Source organism: Taurulus bubalis (genome assembly GCF_910589615.1).
Source record: "Taurulus bubalis genome assembly, chromosome: 18".
In the NCBI taxonomy this organism is placed as follows: domain Eukaryota; kingdom Metazoa; phylum Chordata; class Actinopteri; order Perciformes; family Cottidae; genus Taurulus; species Taurulus bubalis.
Window position 1 is genome coordinate 5,192,889 of NC_136606.1, and position 20,358 is coordinate 5,213,246.

Consider the following 20,358-nt stretch of genomic DNA (forward strand, 5'->3'; position numbering starts at 1 on the left):
CTGTCGGGCGAGGCTCCAGTCCCTCGGGTCAAAGGTCAGCGCTGACTCACCTCACGCATCCTCAGGGTGCCGTCCTGGGAGCTGTTTCCGTACGAGTCGTCGTGGCCGTCGTTGAGACCCGCCATCATGCCGAAGGCCTCGCTACCTTGACTCGCTGCTGGCCTGAAAGAGAGAAGCCAACAGTTTTACTCCATATTCTTTTTAATGTGCTGTTTATGCAACATTATTATTCATGTGACCAGTCCAGATGGACGTTAATGGACTGTTATTACAAAGTGGCCACTGAGTGGTGGGAAGCCAGTTGGGGATCCCGACCCAGGAAACAGGAAACACTCCCACTCACATGATGCGCGGTATGTCGCTGACGGCCACGCTGCCGTCATTAGCCCCGCCCTCTCCCTCCTCGTCCTCGCTGCTGTGGGAGTCCTCGCTGGACGACGAGTAGTCCGTCACCTTGACGGGCGGGCGGCTCGTCTCCTCGCCCTGCCGGAGCTCCCGCAGCTCTTTGGCCAGAGCCGTCAGGTCCTGAGAGGACGGACGAGACCACCGAGAGAGTCAAGGCACGGAGACCTCTCTGCTGACTGATGTTGTTGTTGTTTGGGATGTTTACTTTATGCAACTTTTTTTTTTGTATTATTGCACAACAGGCGTTTCAAATAAATGTGTAGGTCTCATTCTCTCTGTTCTTTAAACATCATTAAACATTATATATTATTTTGTATCTATTCTATCTTGACTAACCGTTTATTCATTTTATCACGATTGTACGCCACAGTCTTATATTTCATTCTTTTTTATGTATTGTACTGTATATTTTATTTGATATATATATATTGTATTTCATTGCATTTTATATATATATATTAATTGTTTATTTAATTTTATATATATTATACATATTTTGTCATTTTATACATAATATACATTTGTATTTCAATCTATTTTATATATACATTGTATTTCATTCTATTTAATATACATTATATAGTTTATATAATTTAATTTAATATATATTATATATTATTTCATTTTATACATGTATATTTGTATTTCATTCTATTTTATATATATTTATATATTTTTATTTCATTCTATTTCATATAAATGATATATTTGATTTAATTCTAGGGAAAAAAAGGAAAGAAATCTAGCGGTGTTTAAAAAAAAAAGCAAAATCTTTTCAAGCCTTAAAATAAAATAATTCTGTCTCTCTTTACGTTTTTTTATTGCTTATTTATAATACTTGTTTTGATCTTGTTTGCACTATAACCTATGCTGCTGTTAATCCTGTAAATCCCCCTCTGCAGGGCTAATAAAGGATTATGTCATTAATATATTATATCTTATCTCTTTTCAGTCTTTATAAAGTCTTCATAAGTAAAAAAAATACATTTAAAAATAACTTGTGTGTCAAAATGAGCAAAATCTACAGCATAAAATAAAATAAAATAAATAATAGTACATTTTCAATGCAGTTACAGTGGAGCTGCCTGTAATTAAACTGCAGGCTTCTGCTGGTTCTTTTGTTTTAACCCTGAAACCATTTCAGTATCAGAAAATATGCAGCTTAAAAACAAAAAAAACAAGCAGGAGAGACAAATAAAAGTTATTTTTTTACTTTTTATGGCACAAGCTGTTAGTGCGTACATTAATGTCACATGACTGAGTGTTTGTATGGAGGGTGGGGGCATCATGCCTCAGTGCGGGGGCCAGGGGTTAAAGTTCAGGGACCTTTAAATTCATCCCGTAAAGGGACTGTGCGTGAGAGTTTAAGACACAGGAAGTGGATAAGAGGGGAGGGCTGTGGGGGGGAGTATATTACCAACTCCTCCTGATGAGAGAGAGAGGAGATAAAATGGGAGAAAGAGGAAGAGATAAAGTGTGGCTGTAAATGAAACATGAGAGCAGAGATGTCTGAGGTGATAACAGGAAGTAAAGTGGACGAGATGAGAGGAAGACATGAATCCTACAGGAACTGATCACCCATCAGTCAGCGGGTGAGAGTGAGGGAGACGGGGGAGGGAGGGAGAGAGAGAGGGAAGAAGGAGGAGAAATGTCACTGACCTCGTCTACAGCTTTCCTATAGCTCTGAAGGACGATGAAAGGAGGGATGGAGGACAGGATGAGAGAGGAGAGAGATGAAGAGAGGAAGAGGGAGGGGAGGAGGAGAAGAAGACAGGAGAGAGGGAGAGAGGAAGAAAGAGGGGGGGGGGGGAGAGAGGGAAGGAGAGAGGAAGAGAGGGAAAGAGAGAAAGAGGAGGAGACAGGAGGATAGAAGAAGAGAGGAAGAGGAAGAGAGTGAACATGAACAGTAACGTCGTTAGTTCAGAGTGTTTGTCTGTTTACGTTTTCTCCAGCACCCTCTAATGTTTATTTAATCAAAATGTTTAATCCGTTTGTATTTACAGGTGTGTGTGTGTGTGTGCATTTGCATATGTGTGTGTGAACTCACTGCAGGCCTGCTGGGTCGTGTCTCTCTGCCGTCATCTTTGGTCTCGTGGGATGAAGGTGTCGAGCCTTCAGTCTTAGCGGCTGAATTACCTGAACACACAGACACACACACACACACACACACACACACACAGTAAGATTTTTGAAAACAAAATTGGATATTGGGGACATTTTCCAAAAGTCAGATTTTTTTTTATGAAAGTGGGGTCATTATTTGTAAATTCATGTGTTTGTGTGTGTGTGTGTGTGTGTGCGCGTGTGTGTGTGTGTGTGTGTGTGTGTGCACCTCGTTCGTTGGAGCCCCCCTGGGAGCTCGGGGTGCTCGAGCTGGAGGAGCTGCCGCTGCTCGTCCTCTTCATGGGCGTGTCCATAGACATGTCGGTCCTCCTCAGGTCGGGGTTGCTACGAAAACACAAACACAGCGATGCCTCGTTCATTGAGCGGTGTGTGTGCGTGTGTGCGTGTGTGCGTGTGTGTGCGTGTGTGTGTGTGTATACCTGGCCCGAATGAGGTGAGCTCCAGGTCGCGGTCCGAGGCCGGGTCCGTTTCCAGGAGAGTGTTTCCTGACCAGAGCAGGAGAGATGGAGGTCGTCCTTTGAGGAACCTGGAGAACACACCAGAACCCACAGGGTCAGAACCTCACTAGAACCCAGAACTACAGGAACACGGGCAGGTTCTCGATGTTACTGTCACTTTAAATGAACCATTCTGGGTCTCAAGTTTGGGAACAACTTTCCTAAATCCGTGGGGAATATTCAAATATGGGCAAAACTAAATTCTCTCAGAGGTTTATATTTGATAAAAAAAATCAATATATTTTAGCAAAAAAATAATTTTAGCAGAATATCAATATATATTAGTAGAATATAAATATATTTTTTAGTAGAATATATTTATATTATATTTATATAAACATATTTATATTCTACTAAAACATATATCTATATGTTTTAGTAGAATATAAATATATTTTAGTAGAATATAAATATATTTTTTGTAGAATATAAATATGTTTTAGCAGAATAGAAATGTTTTAGTAAATAGAAATGCTCTTTTTACAACTTGAAAATTAAATATTTTGTTATTTCATGTTTACTTCTTATTTCACAAGGAAGATCTTGGGAAGTTAATAATGAGAATAAATAAATATGAATATAAACATAATATAAGTATGACAAACTAAAATCATAACCTCTAAAATCTGCTTTAAATTTAAATCAAATATATTTAATAAGCTTTTTTAAGCAGATATTTAGGCAAGATCGGATTTAATCAGTTAATATATACAAACAGTATATATATATATATATATATATATATATATATATATATATATAAAAATAAATGTATAATATAATTATAATTATTATTATATATATATATATATAAATAAATGTATAATATAATTATGAATTGATAATTATATATACATACATTCATATACACATGAATAAAACAAACAACGCATCGGGAGAGACTCCCGAAAGACACAGAAAAGAAAAGCACAGAAAAGAAAACAGAATCAAGACAAAGTAAAAAAAAAAAGTCAGCACACACACACACACACACACACACACGGGCAAGAACACACACAGCTGGCGGCATGCAGAGACCTTCGGCGGCATGTCGTCGTCCTGCCGCAGCCAGGAGCTGCGGTCCAGCTTGTCGAGGGGGGGCGCCAGGCGGGACAGGGACGGGGGAGGAGGGGTGTCGGAGGTGGGGTCGGAGTTCTGCCGGGGCATGGGAGGCCGGGAGGGGGAGGGCGACGCCGAGGAGGAGGAGGACACGCCGTGGGGGTCGTACAGAGACTGGGACCCTGACAGACCGTGACTCTTCACCTGCACCAGGTGGGCCATCTGGACACACACACACACACACACACAAGCAGGAAACAGGCAGGAGTGAGGAGGAGGAAGAGGAGAATCAGGACGCGTTCACACAATGTGATCGAGATGAAGCAGGAGGAAGAGGGATGAAGATAGAGAGGAGAGGTGAGAGAGGAGAAGAAGAAGAAGAAGAAGAAGAAGAAGAAGAAGAAGAAGAAGAAGAAGAAGAAGAACGCCTCCAGGGTGCGTTCACAGCCAGTCATGTTAAAAACACTGTTTGGTTCAGTTACAACAAACGTTGTCTCCTCTAACGACCATAAAAACACGAAGACACTTCTGCAGTGTCTTAACACCTGCATTCTCTCTCCTGACCACCAGGGGACGACTCCTCTGGTTGTATAGAAGTCGATGCTTCATGTCTTAAAGTTGCATTCTCTCTACTGTCCACCAGGGGGCTGAGAATATATATATAACTTTTTCTACCACCGTCCTGTAGTCAGTGTAAACCAGTGCTAGCTCCGTTATTTAGCCAAGCAAGACTGTGCTAACAGCTAACAGCTAACATTAACTTGCTCTCCTTCTGCCAATTTCCACAAGCATTTGTTGTTCACAACGTAGCGTTATCAGGTAAAATAAATAAGGTACACAAGAGTGTTGGACCACAGGTACTGATACTGTTCTCAGTATTGGACACTATTAGAATTATGCTCTCGAGACCCTTTAACTCGTTCATTAAGGGCACAAGCTGTGGATCTCCCGACCTGAAGGGAGCCACCAATCCTTTCCCCTCGAATCCTCAAGCTCGGGGTTCCGATCTGAAAACTGCGACATCGTTTCTCTTTTCACACGGACCTACGAAACAAAACCTCCGAGTGTGACCGCACCCCCGAGGGATGTGAGTTTGTGTGACATGCAAACACACACACGCACACACACACAGACACACACACAGACACACACACATAAGGAGGACGTAGGACACACACCTGGGGTTCGACGGAGCGGTGCATCGGCGGGGTCCGGGCCTGCTGGATGCCGCCGCTGCTGAAGGACTCGGAGCGCGGCGGCAGCGACGGGTCCGAGATCCGGTTGGAGACTTTGTGCTGCAATGCAGGAGAAGTCTGTCTGTTCATCTTATAATGGTCCTCCACCTAACACACACACAACACACACACACAACACACACATACGACCAGTCACTCACAGCATGCAGTAGAAGTGTGTAAAAGGTTTGATTCCATTTATCACAATCAACTATCGGTATTTCATGAATGGGTTTGATTTTCTGTGGAACGGTATCCGTTTATCCAGATGTTGGATTTCCAAAGTGTGTAAAAAAGATGTAATTCCTGTTGTAAAAGTTATTTTTTTTACCTTTTGCATAAGATGAGAGATTTCTTGGAGTGAACAGCGTCACATGCAGAAATAAAGTTTAAATTTAAAATCTAAAAATAGAGATTTGTCGAGGATAAACATTATTTAAAATGATTGGAAGTTTATTGTTGTAATTATCATTGTTATAATTATTATTAATAATATTATCATTACTATTAATACTGTTGTTATTATTATCTTTGGTATAATTGTTATTATTATTATTAAGAAGACTGATGAAATATACAGCATTTATTGATTGAAATAGAGCTTCTGCTCTTTTATTTAAAGTGTTTATTTTCATAATTTTAACACCGATTGTCTTTGTTTCCCGCCTTCATTTTAAATCGCTGCAGATAAAACTTTAGATTTAAATTTGGCTACAAAAAAACCCCAACTTGTTTTCTAACAAAAAAAATTCTGACCGGATGGATATTTTGATCCTTCCATGTTCACACGGCAGCTACATATTCTGCAGCTGGAGGAGAAAACTACTGAGCAGATTAATAGAATAGGAGGATTTTTATAATTTTTTTAATCGTTGTGTGGATGAGTATTTGCTCCTCTAAACCTTGGAGGGACGTCCTGGGAGGCCGAGGTGAGGGGAGACCTCTGTAACGAGACCGATTTAGCTGCCGCTGCCCTACATCCGCCCAGCGGCCCCACCAGAGGGCCGGCCTGGGGATCTGCCCCAAATGTGTGCGTGTTCACTGGGGAGGGGCGTGCACGTGTGGACGAGTGCTTTTTTAAGGCCGCGATCTATTATTCTATCTAGAGAAATGTTATACGATAGTCATGAATATTGTTTTAATTAGTGTTCGATCATCTGAAATTAAGAGATTGTTGTGTTTTCATTCATTTAGAATGAGAGATAAAATAAGCTATTCCTTTATTAGTCCCGCAGTGGGTAATGGATTACAGCAGCAGACAGGTAAAGTGCACACAAAAGGACACATAGTAAAATAAAATAAAAAACAAGTAATATAAATTAACGGTAAAACAGTAATAAAACCCTTCATATCTAGATTGGGAATTGAGCGGGTTTAAAATAATAATAATAATAATACATTCACTTATTGTATTATTTTAATTTTAATTTGAACTCTCACTTATCTCATTATCTTTAGTTGGAAACAAATTATTAAATTATATTGTTATTTTAATTCTTACTTATTTCATTGTATTAAAGTCAAAAGAATTGATCAAATGATTTAAATTAACTTATTATATTATATTTAAGATGAACTATTTATTACATTTTATTGTTATTGTAAAGTTTGATTGATGTGGCATCGCCATGCTTCTACAGTGAAGCTAAATAAAAGCAATAAACACATTAAAAAGAAAAGAAAGAGAAAAGAAAGACTATAAAACTTGAATTTAAAGGGACAGTGTGTAGGAGTTGGTGGCGTCTCTGGCACACTGGCCCTTTAAGAGAATCCTGAACAGTAAGTGAACACAAACAAAACCTGTAATATTAAGCAGATTGAAGTTAGTACCTGTTAGATATATTATCCCATAACACCACAACATGCAACAAGCTCTTATTAACCTTTAGAAGAAACTCAGACCAAGAAAATATTCTCAACTGTCCAAGAAATGAACGTCATTTCTCACGTTTTATCATAATTACGGTAATAAGACCACCAGACTGACAGCAAAAGAAAAAGGAGGAGGCACCACAGTGTCAGTAACCTGTAAAATGTAAAGTGAAGGTTAAACACCCAGAGGATGAAACATTATCGTGCGGAGGAGGAAACATGACGAAGGATTAAAAGAGAGAAAGAAAAAAAAAGAAACTGCATTTAAGATTCCTAAAGACAAGGAGTGTCTAGGGTTCATAAAAAGGCTTCAGAAACAAATATTCATGTGAGTAAATATTTTGCAGCAGAATCAGGATATGCAACCTTTGCTTCCTTATATTGCTTTTAATAATTTACTTTTTTTCTTTCAAGTTTGTGTCTAAAGGCAATAAAGTATCCGTGAATATGAGAGTCGAGTAAACAGGTGATTACAATCCCTCCTCGGCATTGTGCGGGTTGGTTTATGGCGTTTTGCCGCTTACACCTGCAGTCTCTGAGCAAATTTATGAGTTACACTCCTTGTCTTTTTGATTCCTAACAGTTCATTTTGTTTGTTCGCCCTCTGGTGGTGAGGAGAATAATGCAGCGCGTTGAGTACACTCCCCCACCCCCAAAAACAAAGCTTTAGTCTCAGCTTCCGAAGCGCTGACGGCACCATTTAAAGAGGAAGTTAATCAAAAGCTCCCTGTGAGAAAACAGCCAGATTAAAGGGTGTGAAATTAGAAAAAAAGGAGTCCACGTTGTCATTTCTGCAGGCAGAAGTTAATGCATGTGAGTACACCTGGTTAGAGAAATAAAAAAAACGTGATTAAGGAGGCAATCCCTCCAGCAGCCGGGGTTAGTGAAGCAGAGGCGGTCCGTCCTCCCACTGACCCGCCGGCCGGGGCTCCGCCCCCTGGAGTCGGGGCTCCTGTCGAGGCTCTCCCTCCTGGCGCCGGGGCTCCTGTTGGGGCTCCTCCTATGGACCTGGCGGCGTGACTCCGGCGGAGGCACGCAGGTGACGCGGATCTGAGGCACGTGCAGGTGACTCCTAGTGGGACTGTCGTGGGCCGGGTAGGAAGGGGGGCGGCGGCGGCGGCGGGGTTTGTAGCCGGGGAGCAGGAGCAGGTTGCCCAGGTTGACGTCTCGCATCCCCCTGAAGGAGTGGTACTTCTTGGGGGGGACGCGGGGCGAGTTGCTCTGAGCTCGACGCATCACCTGGAGAGCGAGGCGAGTGTTTGCGAGACAAGCAGGTGGATGAGTGAACGCACAGTGATGCAGCGCGCCTCCCCTGGCGGCCATATTGGAGGTTCCCAGATCAGCTGACAGTGTTTATCCATTTAAAAACACACGTTATATATCTTTAAATCTAACGAGAGGCTGATACTAATACTTTGCTGAACAAAGCATATGTTCAGCTAAACTGTTTTTTAACATTACATTTTTGCAGTCGTTACAAATGTACGGAGGACGAAATCTGGCTAAATAAAACATTCATAAATAAATGACTTGATAAATAAATGAATGTCATTAAATGTACCAATAAATATGGGTATTAATTAACTTATATAATGTGACATTTTGTTGATATTTCTGTTTTAATTTGCATCTTTATCTATTTACTTTTGTATTATTAAATTCATTTTCATGAACTTCATGATATGTTTGATATATATATAATAAATGATAAAAAGTGCATTATTTATATCAGATTTTGTCCTCCATACATTCTGGTCACACACATAAGAAAAAAAATGGAAGTAAAATATTTAAAAACTTTCACAGCACAAAAATTATTGTCCCGTTGCTGCACCTAAAGAAAAGTGACCAGAAAGCGGTTAAAAGATGAGAGGATCCTCTGCAGGTGAAGTACAGGTGACACCTGGAGGAAAGAAAACTGAAAAACAGACAACAAAAACAAACAACCGGCCTCTAATTCCCACCAACTAGTCAAGGTGTGTTTGTTGTTATTATATTATTCTTTAATTATTTACAATACTATATTATTATTGTCGTTCAGCAACAATAAATTGTTTTTATTTTATACAAACCGTTGAAAGCATGCAGTCTCATTTATTAATGAAATAGTAAACAATTAATATTACACAAGAAAGTGCATTAATTGTGATATTTAGGATATGTAAGTGTATTAATTTGTACACAATTTTTGTAAATGTGATTAACAGTTATGCACATTTGTGTTAAGACATTTTTATTTAACATTTTTTAAAACCCACTTTTTTTAAATCCTTGATTTTTCCTTATGCAGATCAGTTTATAAATAATTGCTTGTAAATGTATTTATGTTTGACATATAAATAATAAATTAAAAAACAATCTGTTTAAAGATCTTTCTAATTTTGTCCGTAGATGAGTATTAAATCTTAATTATTTCTTAGAATATGCAGTGCAATGCAAATCAATTTGTCCATTTAAAGATGGATGAATATTGAATACTCTTGCTCTTGATTTCAGTAACTTACTGAAACAAACTGCAATTCCAGGCCTTTTTTTTTATAAGTAAGAAAAAGTGACGTTTTCTAACGTGTTGAATAAAAATAAATAAATCAAGCGTACCTCTTTGGCCCAGGCCGGCTTGTCGTTGGCGCTGGGCGCCTGGTCCTTGTAGTGGTACAGCTGCTTCTTGTCCTGCGGCGGCCGCTGAGGGTCCTGCTGCTGCTGCTGCTGCAGCGACACCAGGTACGCTCGCTCCTGCTGCAGCTGCCTCTGCAGCCGCTCGGCCTGCCGCTGCTCCTCAATCTGCTTCCTCTTGTACTCCTGCACGTCACGAACAAGACGGACGAGAGGTTAGCGGGGGGAGAAGTCGTGGAAGCGAAGTGCATCTTGGGTACTGAAATGATGTTTCAGCTTAAATCTACCCGTTGAGAGTGTTTAAATGAGCTGATGAACAGATTTCTGGCCCATATATGACTATTTTAGCTCTTTGTTTACGTTTTATAGAAACAACTTCTCATGCATCATCACATTTAAGTTATCACAGTCTTGTTTATAAATGGAGATGTTTGTTTCACAAAGGACACACATATATATACACAAGAAAAGAAAACACAACTTACGACATAAAAACTTCTTACTAATAAACGTTTTTGTGAGTCAAAACTAGGAAATATCTTTTCCAGTTGATGCAAAAAGTGACCCGCATTCACTGTGATTTATCAAATCAATGGACATTAAATTTAAGATTACAGTGTTAAGTGTTTCGACCCCCTACGTTGGTCTATTATGTTATCTATTATTTTATAGGGAGAGGATTTGAGACATTTTCACAAGTCCTCAAGACTTGAGAAAATGCCAAACACGTCTTTGCTTGTTTTCTCACACCGTCCTGCCGGCTTGGAGAGGTTTGACATTTATCTGAGCTGTGTGTGTGTGTATGTGTGTGTGTGTGTGTGTGTGTGTGTGAGAACAAACGGCGTACCATAGAAATAATAAAGAAGTAGAACGGACATTCCCGTTCAAATAAGTGGAAAAAGTTTGACTTACTATTTTCGAATTGAGATGAAATGACCCGGAGCTCACGCCGATGTTCTGCCTCTGAGGGCCCAAAGATGAATTTACAAGTTTTAGGACCTAAAGATTTTAAATAAGTGCTATTCATGTGTTCATAATGGGGAGTTGATTTGGTAATCTCTAGCTAACAAGCTAGTTTGTCCTTCATACTTATGTTGCTACATTGATTACAGCTAGCTAACTAGCTAGCTTGCTAATTCCACAATGCTTGAATGTTACACTGGTTACAGCTGGCTTGCTAATTCCACCGTGCATAACTGCAACATTGGTTAAAGCTAGCTAACTAGCCAGCTCACTTGCTAATTCCACAATGCTTGAATGCTACATTGATTACAGCTAGCTAACTAGCCAGCTTGCTAATTCCACAATGCTTGAATGTTACACTGGTTACAGATTGCTTGCTAATTCCACCGTAAATAAATGCAACATTGGTTACAGCTAGCTAACTAGCCAGCTCATTTGCTAATTCCACAATGTTTGAATTCCACATTGGTTACAGCTAGCTAACTAGCCAGCTTGCTTGCTAATTCCACAATGATGTAATGCTACACTGGTTACAGCTAACTAACTAGCCAGCTCGCTTGCTAATTCCACAATGCTGTAATGCTACATTGGTTACAGCTAGCTAACTAGCCAGCTCGCTTGCTAATTCCACTACGCTTTAATGCTACATTGGTTACAAAAAATGTGCTATCCATTTCGGAGCTTCCTCGGCACCACTGGCGTATTTTGCCACCATAACAACGAACAAATGATCACCATTTTCTTCCGAACTCGTCAAATGGCCACGGAAAAAAACAGTTCAATGTCCGTTCTTCTTCTAATCTATTTATATGCGGAAACAATGAAACTGAGTTTAGTTTAGTTTCCGTATCGCCAGCATATCGACTGACACGCCCACCGCTGTGTTTATCTATTGATCGCATGTTTGTTCACGTTTTCCTGGAGCTGGTGTGTGATTCTGTCTCGTCTCAGTATCGACGACGTATTGATCGTCTTCTCGGCTTCTGAGTGTGAATAACAAACAAAGCTCGGGGAAGTTGTTCTGACATGTTTCCTATGAATTCGCCCGTGTGTGCTTGTGTGGCGTTACCAGCAGTAAGGCCTGCTCCTGCAGGAGCTGCTGCTGCAGGATCTCCAGCTGCCTCTGCTCCTCTTCAAGCTGCCTACGGATGTACTCCTAACCAATCAGCACCCGGGGGGAGGGGGGAGCAGCCAATCAGAGAGCGCCGAGGAAGCAAGTCGGAGCCCAGGCAACCAGTGACATCAGCAGAGCAGGAAACAGGAGGAAAGGAAATGAAAGAGGAAAGTAGATTTATTGAAGAGGTGTGAAAGTAGGGATTTAGAGATAAAGAGGGAGAAGCAGTAGGGGGTCGTAATTAGTAGAGCAGCGAGACGATGTTAAAGATCAGAAAATCCACTGTGCAAGTGGCAGAAATATCCGCCTAAAGAAAGAGAGCGATAAGGGAGCGTGGCACCGCAGGAAAAGTTACCTATGAGTCATGCAGTCGTTGGCAAAGCCTCCTTAAATTGGATGTGTGGTGATTCTACACTTTCTCTATTTTTCCTCTTTATTATTCCAAGAATGTTGCATTTAAACTGCCACTCAACCTTGAAATGTATTGCCTCCTCAAATTGGATTATTTTAAATAATCAAGTGGATCTCAACGATTTAGAAAAGGTCTTAAAGGGAGACACGACATGCAAAAACATTGCTTTTCATGAACTAATCAATTTAGATATTTTGGTCTATTTCCTTCCATAACACGTCTCCTTTGAGACTAGAGGAAAAATACATTTATTTTATTATTTTGTCTGTTTACGTTTGTAGATTTCTCCTAAATTCACCAAAGGTTACCATTAGATAAAGCAAAATGTGCACATTTAAACATGTTACATGTAAAAAGTATAATACAAAGATGATTTGTCTTAATGTCAGTAATATTTTGGGGAGGTTTCACGATGATATCTATTAGTTAAATGTTTTACCCTAAAGGTGCTTCATGCAGCTTTTTAACCCACTGAGGTCAGATGAGCTTCTGTTTATGGATAAATCGATCAATCAATCGATCAATCAATTATTCAATGCCACATTAAGGTCTGCGATTGTTTGTGGACAGTTGTGAGAGAAAATATTCATCTCCCACTTCATCATCTGTTTGTTTCACACGGAGAGAAAGAAGAAATAGCTCATCGGAGGTGCTGTCAGTAAGCTCGCCCCCCCTGTGGAGGACACCTGTGATGTAACGTGGGTCAGGTGATCTCCTACCTGCTCTCTCTCGGCGTGCCTCCTCTCCTCCTCTCGGCGGAGCTGCTCCATCTCCTCGTACCGCCTCCTCTGCTCTCGCTCCTGCTGCTTCCTCATCTCTCGGTCCCGACGCTGTTGCTGCAGGTGAGGGAGATTTCTTATTTAATTTTTTTACATCGTGTGGGATTGTGCACACCAGGTGTGTGTTTCTCTGGCATTTGGATAAGCTGAGGTGCTAACACCACAGGTGTGGAGGGGCTTTTTAGCACGAAAGACGAGTCGTTTTATAACCAAAAGCTGCCATTTATACATTTTTCAAGTGTGATGTGAAGCTGCTTCGTTCGTTAACCCTCAAAACCGGCCGGCGGGATTGAAAAGCAATGTTTTCTTCAAGCAGCCAGAAGATGCAAAAAAACGCCATTATCGTCGGATTTTCATTTTTACGACGGTCCATGAACACATCATTTGTGAGGATGAAAAAGAAGAAAAAAAGCTTAAAATTGTGACATTACACCAAAAATATTTTGTCTTCTCCGTGTCTCATTTTAAATCTTGCCCCGGATAAACCGTTTGAAGGAACCTGATTCTGTCAAAAACATTAAATTGTCAGTCACATGACAACAATTCTATGAAACTTTAAATGAAGTGCTGCTGAACAAAGAGGCTGTAAAAATGTGAATAGTTTAATATATAAAACACGTTGAGCCTCCATCTTTTCCCTCAAATTATTAAAACATGTAGACACTTCGGGACGGGGGCGAAAGGTTAAATGATGATGATCGGGAATTAATTTTGACGGCCAAAAAAACGTGACCCGGGATCTTCTTTTGTGCACTGACTGAGCAATTTAAAGAATTTCGACCAGCTCTTATTTTGGCGGGTCATTTCCATCAGTTACCTCCTCCAGCCGCCGCCTCTGCTCCTTCTGCTCCTCGATGCGTTTCTGCCTCTCAGCCAACAGTTGCCGCTTGTGCTCCTCGTTCTGCTGCTGCTCCAGCTGCTGACGCCGGATCAGCTCCGAGCGCTCCTTGTTGGCCAGCTGGAGGCGCAGGAAGTCCCGCCTCAGGGTCGACTCCCCGGGAATGTTGATGATGGAACTGGAGGAGAAGTAGTTTCATTTATTAATATCATACGGTATTAAATATATACATCTTCATTTCATTAAATGACAAACAAAGTGGAGGATTCTTTTATAAAAAAATGACTTTTTTAGTATAAAAAGGTAAAGTACAAGAAGTAGTAGTACAAGCAATAGTAGAACAACAGTAGTACTTGCAGTAGTCGTTCTAAAAGCAGTAGCGGTAACATTAGGTGAAGTAGAAGTAGCTATGACAGTAGCAGTACTAGTAGTGCTAGTTGTACAAGTAGCAGTAGTACAAGCAATAGTAGTACAATAGTAGTACTCGCGATAGTAGTTCGAACAGCAGTAGCATTAGGTGTAGTTATGGGAGAAGTAGTACTAGTAGTACTAGAATTGTAGTAGTAGCAGTTGAAGTAGTATCATGAATTGTAACAGCAGTAGCAATAGAAGTAGCATCATGGTTCGTAAAAGCAGCAGAAGTAGCAGCAGTAGTACTATAGTTGTAGTAGAAGTATCAGTAGAATCATACATTGTGACAGCGGTAGCAGTAGCAGTAGTAGTATCAGTAGTACTGCCAGTACTATGAGTAGTAGTACTTGTACCTGGGCTCTCCGACTTCCCTCTCTTCATCCTCCTCTTCACTCCCGCTGTACTCGTATTCTGTCTCATCTGGAGGAAACACACACATACACACACACACACACACACACAGCTCAGGTCAACATCCACATGTTGTGCAACATCTGGCCCTGCGGCCTTGAGGTGGGCCGTGGGGGCGTGGCCTCACCCCTCTCGCCCCGCCTCTTCTTGGTGCGGTCGATGTGGTCCTTCAGCTGGATGCGGACCTGCCGCTCGTTGGGGAGGTCCCTGATGAACGGGTGCTTGAGCAGCTGCTCGGTGCTCGGCCGCTGGCTGTGGCTCTTTATCAGACAGCTGTCGATGAAGGACTGGAACTTCTTCGACCTGCACACGCACACACACACACACACACATATATAAGCATAAATTAAACTAAAATGCAAAGTTGAATTAAAAAGATATTAGAGATATATTATTAAGTAGATATTCAGTTTTAATAAAAAACGAAAATACAGGAAATGAAATAGTTTCTGATTCGCTATTCCCAGTTCTTCTGCCTCTTTCCTTTCTCTTTTTTTGTAACGCAAGCACGTCACGTGCAACTTCGGCCATTTTTCCGTCGCCATCTTGTTTTTTTTTGCAACCGATGAACGGAAGTGACTATATTTGGAATACGAATGTAGAGACGCCATATACGTCTCTGGCGGAGACCTGTCAATCACACTGTAGCTCCGCCCTAAAGTATCCCCTGCTTTATGGTCTGTTTGACTCTAAATGACCACAATTTACTAAACGAACATCATGCTGTATTGAAGAAGACTTGAAACTAGAGATTGAGACATAAACTCATGTTTACAATGTTTACTGAGGGAATAAATCAAGAGAAAAGTAGAGTAATTTTCTCATAGACTTCTATACAACCAAAGGAGTCGCGCCCTGCTGGTCAGTAGAGAGAATGCAGCTTTAACACACAAAGCATAGACTTCACTGGTTCAATCAGGTTATTCACCTTTTAGATGACCTGATCAGATTACTGATGAACGAATGACGACGCAATGCTGAGACTGAATAATAAGAACAGAACAGGTGCAGAGGACATAAATGTGTGTGTGTGTGTGTGTGTGTGTGTGTGTGTGTGTGTGTGTGTGTGTGTGTGTGTGTGTGTGTGTGTGTGTTTTAGTGACTCACCACTTCTTAGACTTGAGTCTGGGGGCGGGATTTCTGGGGATGAGGAAGAGCGCTCTCATTGGATGCATGTCGCACAGAGCTGAGGAAGAGGAGGACAAAAGGACAGGAGATGAGATGAGACCAGAGGAAAGGAAAGGACAGAAGAGAGGAAACAAAAAGGCAGGAGACATGAGGAGATGAGAAGCGGAGAGGAAAGGGAAGGATAGGAAAGGAAAGACAAAAATAGGAGATGAGGCAAGATGAGAGGGGGAAAAGGAATGGAAACAAAAGGGCAAGGAGACAAGGAAAGGAGAGAAAAGGATAGGATAGGAAATGAGGCAAGAAGAGAGGAAAGGAAACAAAAGGGCAAAATAAAGGAGGGGAAAGAAAATAAAGGACAGAAGAGGAGACAAGACAGGAGGAAAAGAAAGAGAGATGAGAGAACAAGAGGAAAGAAAACACGAGAACAGGAGAGGAAAAGAAGAATGGAAAGGATGAATGGAAAGAAAAGGGAACAAGAAGACAACACAAGAAAAGGGAAGGAAAAGACACGATGAGATGATAAAAGAGGAGAGAAAATGATAAAACAAAAGAAAGGGATTGAGAGGAGAGAAAAAAGAGAAGAATTGGAGGAAAGGAAACAAAAGAACAGCAGAGGAGAGGACACAGGAAGAGAAGAGGAAATACATTAAAGGGGACAAGAAGAGACAAGGAAAGGACAGAAGTGAGCAGGCCAGAAGAAAGAAAAGGAAACATCAGGGAAGGAAAGAGCGTAAAAAAGAAGCAGAGACAGATTTAGACAAACTGTCCTCCTTGTCCACTCGTTCACTTCACCGAGTCGGACGCTTCACACTTACGTGGCGCCCCCTCTGCCATCTCGATAGCCGTGATGCCGAGCGACCACAGATCACTCTGAGGAGACACACGGAGGAAGAAAAATAAGTGAAAACTTTCACATCCTAAAAACCTGTTGCCGAATTCACGCGTCGTGTCTCGGGCCCACTGGTCAGTGTTCTTGTTAGGTGCTAAAAATACAGAACCATTGTGGACTCCAGTATGCCCCATCTGCCTCTGTGGAAATGCATTTTGTATTTGTTGGGAAAGTTTCGTGTGACTATAGGAGGGCAGAAATATCTGAAGGCGGCAATTAAACCTATATTTATTTATTTTAATACATGGGTAATTAACATTAAATCAAATGTCAGCTTTTAGCCTGATTGTCTGGCTGCAAACATTTAACTGCAGCCTTCGAATAAAACTTCTGAGGTTGTATCTTAGAGAAAGGAAGTACATAACATGCACAAGTAGTTTAATTTAACTTTAACTTAGAAATTGTATTTTATTTATTCCTGTATTGCTTTTCAGTGGCATGCTAGGTTCAAATAAATGGGAGACAACAAAACAAACTAATAAAATAATGTTCTACTTTTACTAGTACTTCCATTGTATGTTAAAACTACACTACATTAATCTGATACATATAAAACATGAAGTATGATTTACTTATATGGTATAATATACAGTAATTATATCAAGAATTAAACATTAGGTATATAAACTTGGCTCCACATTGACACAAAAACACTTTGAAAGGAGCCATTCTTTTACTTTTTATTATATTAGTACATTTTGCTGATTTGTAATTTTACTTAAATAGCACTTTGAATGCAGTACTTTTACTTGTAATGGAGTATTTTTAGTACAATATTTGCCACCAGAATGTCTGGTCTACATACAGTATATCCAGAACTATATATGTACCCACACACACACACACACACACACACACACACACACACACACGCACAATAGTTTTACCTTGAAATCGTACGTGGCGTCGGGATTCTCGTCGCAGGCGATGACCTCGGGCGCCATCCAGTACGGCGTCCCGATGAACGTGTTCCTCCGTCCCACCGTGCGGTCCAGCTGAGCGCTCACACCAAAGTCCACTGCAGACACACAAAACACACAATATGAATGGGTGCAGGTAGTTTATGAGCCATGCACAGTATTATAAAATATTAACGTGGCTCTCGTTTTCTTTTGTAAATATGTGTCATTTTTATTTTTGATCACCAAACGGTACGTTTTGCTGTGTTTGCTCAATACCAGCAAGATGACACGTGTGTGTGTGTGTGTGTGTGTGCGTGTGTGTGTGTGCCGTCTCACCTAGTTTAACCTCTGCGTTCTCTGTCAGCAGCACATTCTGGCCCTTGATATCTCTGTGGATGACCTTGTGCTGGTGGAGGTGGGTCAGACCCTGGAGACAGAGAGGAACATGAGGAACCTGACTACTTCCTGTTCCACAGACCTGAGAGGAACATGACTACTTCCTGTTCCACACACCTGAGAGGAACATGAATACTTCCTGTTCCACAGACCTGAGTGAGATTGGAAACTAAACCTCCTTCCATCAGAAGAACAAACACTGTGGTCGAGATGTCCGAAATGTACCATGAGCTCTTTGTCTTAAATGTATTATTTGGATTTTATCCACTTTGTGCGCCCAAAATGATTTCCCTATTCAAGTCTTGAAGCCCAACGAACATCAGGTTAGAAAATAATTAAAATATGTAATGGTTATTCAACATTCCATCTTCTGTTTTTGACTGAAACTGAACATATTAGCATCGTCTAACAAGATACGGTGTTCCTCAGGGAACCGTCTGGATTTTCCTTATGTTTGCAATTGTTTCCCAACAAAATATTTCAACAGAACATTTATTTTTCAAGATAACACCTACAAAATACATACATTTTGAATAAAAGAAAAACCCCAGCTGTGACTTCTACTTATTATTACTGATAAGCCCTCAAAACTTTATTTTTATAATAGTAATTATTCATTAATATGATTTCCTCTAAGATCCAATATGGCCTTTGTTAAAAATCAATAGCACTGCTCATCAATAGCCCACTGTGGTTACTTTAATGAGCACATATGTCCTCATCACGATCTTTGTATGGAAGATGCATTGTACTGAGAGCAATTTAGGCTTCTGCAGCAGAAAATAAAACTGAAATAACACAGAATATGAAAACAAGGTTCAGGGTTGCCTTATGTTTGCAGTTGTTTTTCCATCAAAAGAGTTCAACCAAACATTACATTTTTTCCAGATAACACCTAGAAAACATGCTTTTAATACAAGAAAGCCCCCAGCTGTAGTTAATACTACTGATAATCCTTAAAATTCTTCTTTTAATCATTAATTTTATTATTTTAGTCAAGATGCCATATGTTTAATATTATCTACATGTTACAACAAAACATGATACTGATTAACTCTACAAGGTTGTGGGTGATTTGTTATCGGTTCCAATATGGCCTTTGTTAAAAATCAATATCACAGTTCATCAACAACCCTGTGTGGTTCCTTTAATGAGCACATACTATGTCCTCATCGTGATCTTTGTATGGAAGGTACAGGATACACTTTGTAGTGAGAGCAACTTGGGTTTCTGCAGCAGAAAATAAAATACTTAAAATAAATGAATTTCAAAATAAGGGGTTCCTCAGGGAACCGACTGGGGTTCCCTTATGTTTGCAGTTTTTTTTCCCATCAAAGGAATTTTACCAAACCATTACCATTTTTTCAAGATAACAACTAAAGAATATGTTTTTAATACAAGAAAAACCCCAGCTGTGACTGCCACTTGTTATTACTGATAATCCCTCAAAACTTTCTTTTTATAATAGTAATTATTCATTAATATGATTTCCTCTAAGATCCAATATAGCCTTTGTTAAAGATCAATAGCACATCTCATCAATAGCCCACTGTGGCTACTTTAATGAGCACACATGTCCTCATCATATTCTATTGAGAGCAACTTGGGTTTCTGCAGCAGAAACTAAAACACCTGAATTAACAGAATTTCAAAATAAGGTGTTCCTCAGGGAACCGTCTTGGGTTCCCTTATGTTTGCAGTTTTTTTCCCATCAAAAGAGTTCCACCAAACATTTAGTTTTTTTCAAGTTGAGACCTTGTTTTGCTGACCAGTAACTGGCGGTGAAGTGAATTTGAAAGTTCTCACCCTGAGGATCTCTCTGCAGACGTAGGCGATCCACTCCTCTTTCAGCGTGTTCCCTTTGGTGTTTTTGATCAGATCGGTAATCGAGCCGGCTCCACAGAACTCCATCACCAGCTGCACACAAACAAGATTATCACATCTACCTATGCTTCACATTATCGATCCGCATTTTCTGAATCATACCATCAGTTTAAAAAGTTTTTTTTAACATTGTCGAGCTGTTTTACATTGTTTTCTGTTGGCTATTAAAAATCTAGCAATTATTTAAGCCTGATTTCTAAACCTTAATTGTTTTACTATCAGTCAAAGTGGAACATCTTTGTGTTTTGAACTGTTGTTCAGACTAAATCATCACCTCAGGCTCTGACATGTGGTCATAAAATGTGCTCTACTGCACCAGAAACCACACCCATAAGTGAGGTCACAGTGTCCTGGAGTCACAGCAGCCAGGTGGGAAGTTAAAGGTCTAGTTAATGACCTTCCATTTGGAACATGTTGTCCTTTTCT

At 40.4% G+C, this 20,358-nt stretch overlaps 1 protein-coding gene across 3 annotated transcripts in view; it reads right to left on the minus strand.

The window, feature by feature from the left end:
• Positions 1–20,358, minus strand: part of LOC306750656 (TRAF2 and NCK-interacting protein kinase-like) — a 44,641-nt gene that overhangs the window by 12,937 nt on the left and 11,346 nt on the right. Inside the window, exons 5-24 of one of the 3 annotated variants that reach the window (XM_079234120.1) lie at positions 19,855–19,965; positions 17,989–18,079; positions 17,638–17,768; positions 16,677–16,731; positions 15,841–15,919; positions 14,861–15,036; positions 14,676–14,742; positions 13,891–14,089; positions 13,014–13,130; positions 11,838–11,924; positions 9,791–9,991; positions 8,108–8,431; positions 5,264–5,380; positions 4,065–4,307; positions 2,949–3,055; positions 2,738–2,853; positions 2,453–2,541; positions 2,065–2,088; positions 344–525; positions 51–162 (exon numbers count right to left, since the gene is read on the minus strand). In XM_079234120.1, the coding sequence (XP_079090246.1) occupies positions 51–162; positions 344–525; positions 2,065–2,088; positions 2,453–2,541; positions 2,738–2,853; positions 2,949–3,055; positions 4,065–4,307; positions 5,264–5,380; positions 8,108–8,431; positions 9,791–9,991; positions 11,838–11,924; positions 13,014–13,130; positions 13,891–14,089; positions 14,676–14,742; positions 14,861–15,036; positions 15,841–15,919; positions 16,677–16,731; positions 17,638–17,768; positions 17,989–18,079; positions 19,855–19,965 (2,628 nt within the window). Of the gene's footprint in view, positions 1–50; positions 163–343; positions 526–2,064; positions 2,089–2,452; positions 2,542–2,737; positions 2,854–2,948; positions 3,056–4,064; positions 4,308–5,263; positions 5,429–8,107; positions 8,432–9,790; positions 9,992–11,837; positions 11,925–13,013; positions 13,131–13,890; positions 14,090–14,675; positions 14,743–14,860; positions 15,037–15,840; positions 15,920–16,676; positions 16,732–17,637; positions 17,769–17,988; positions 18,080–19,854; positions 19,966–20,358 lie in introns of all 3 variants that reach the window. The other 2 variants (XM_079234119.1, XM_079234121.1) reach the window with 2 other exon arrangements.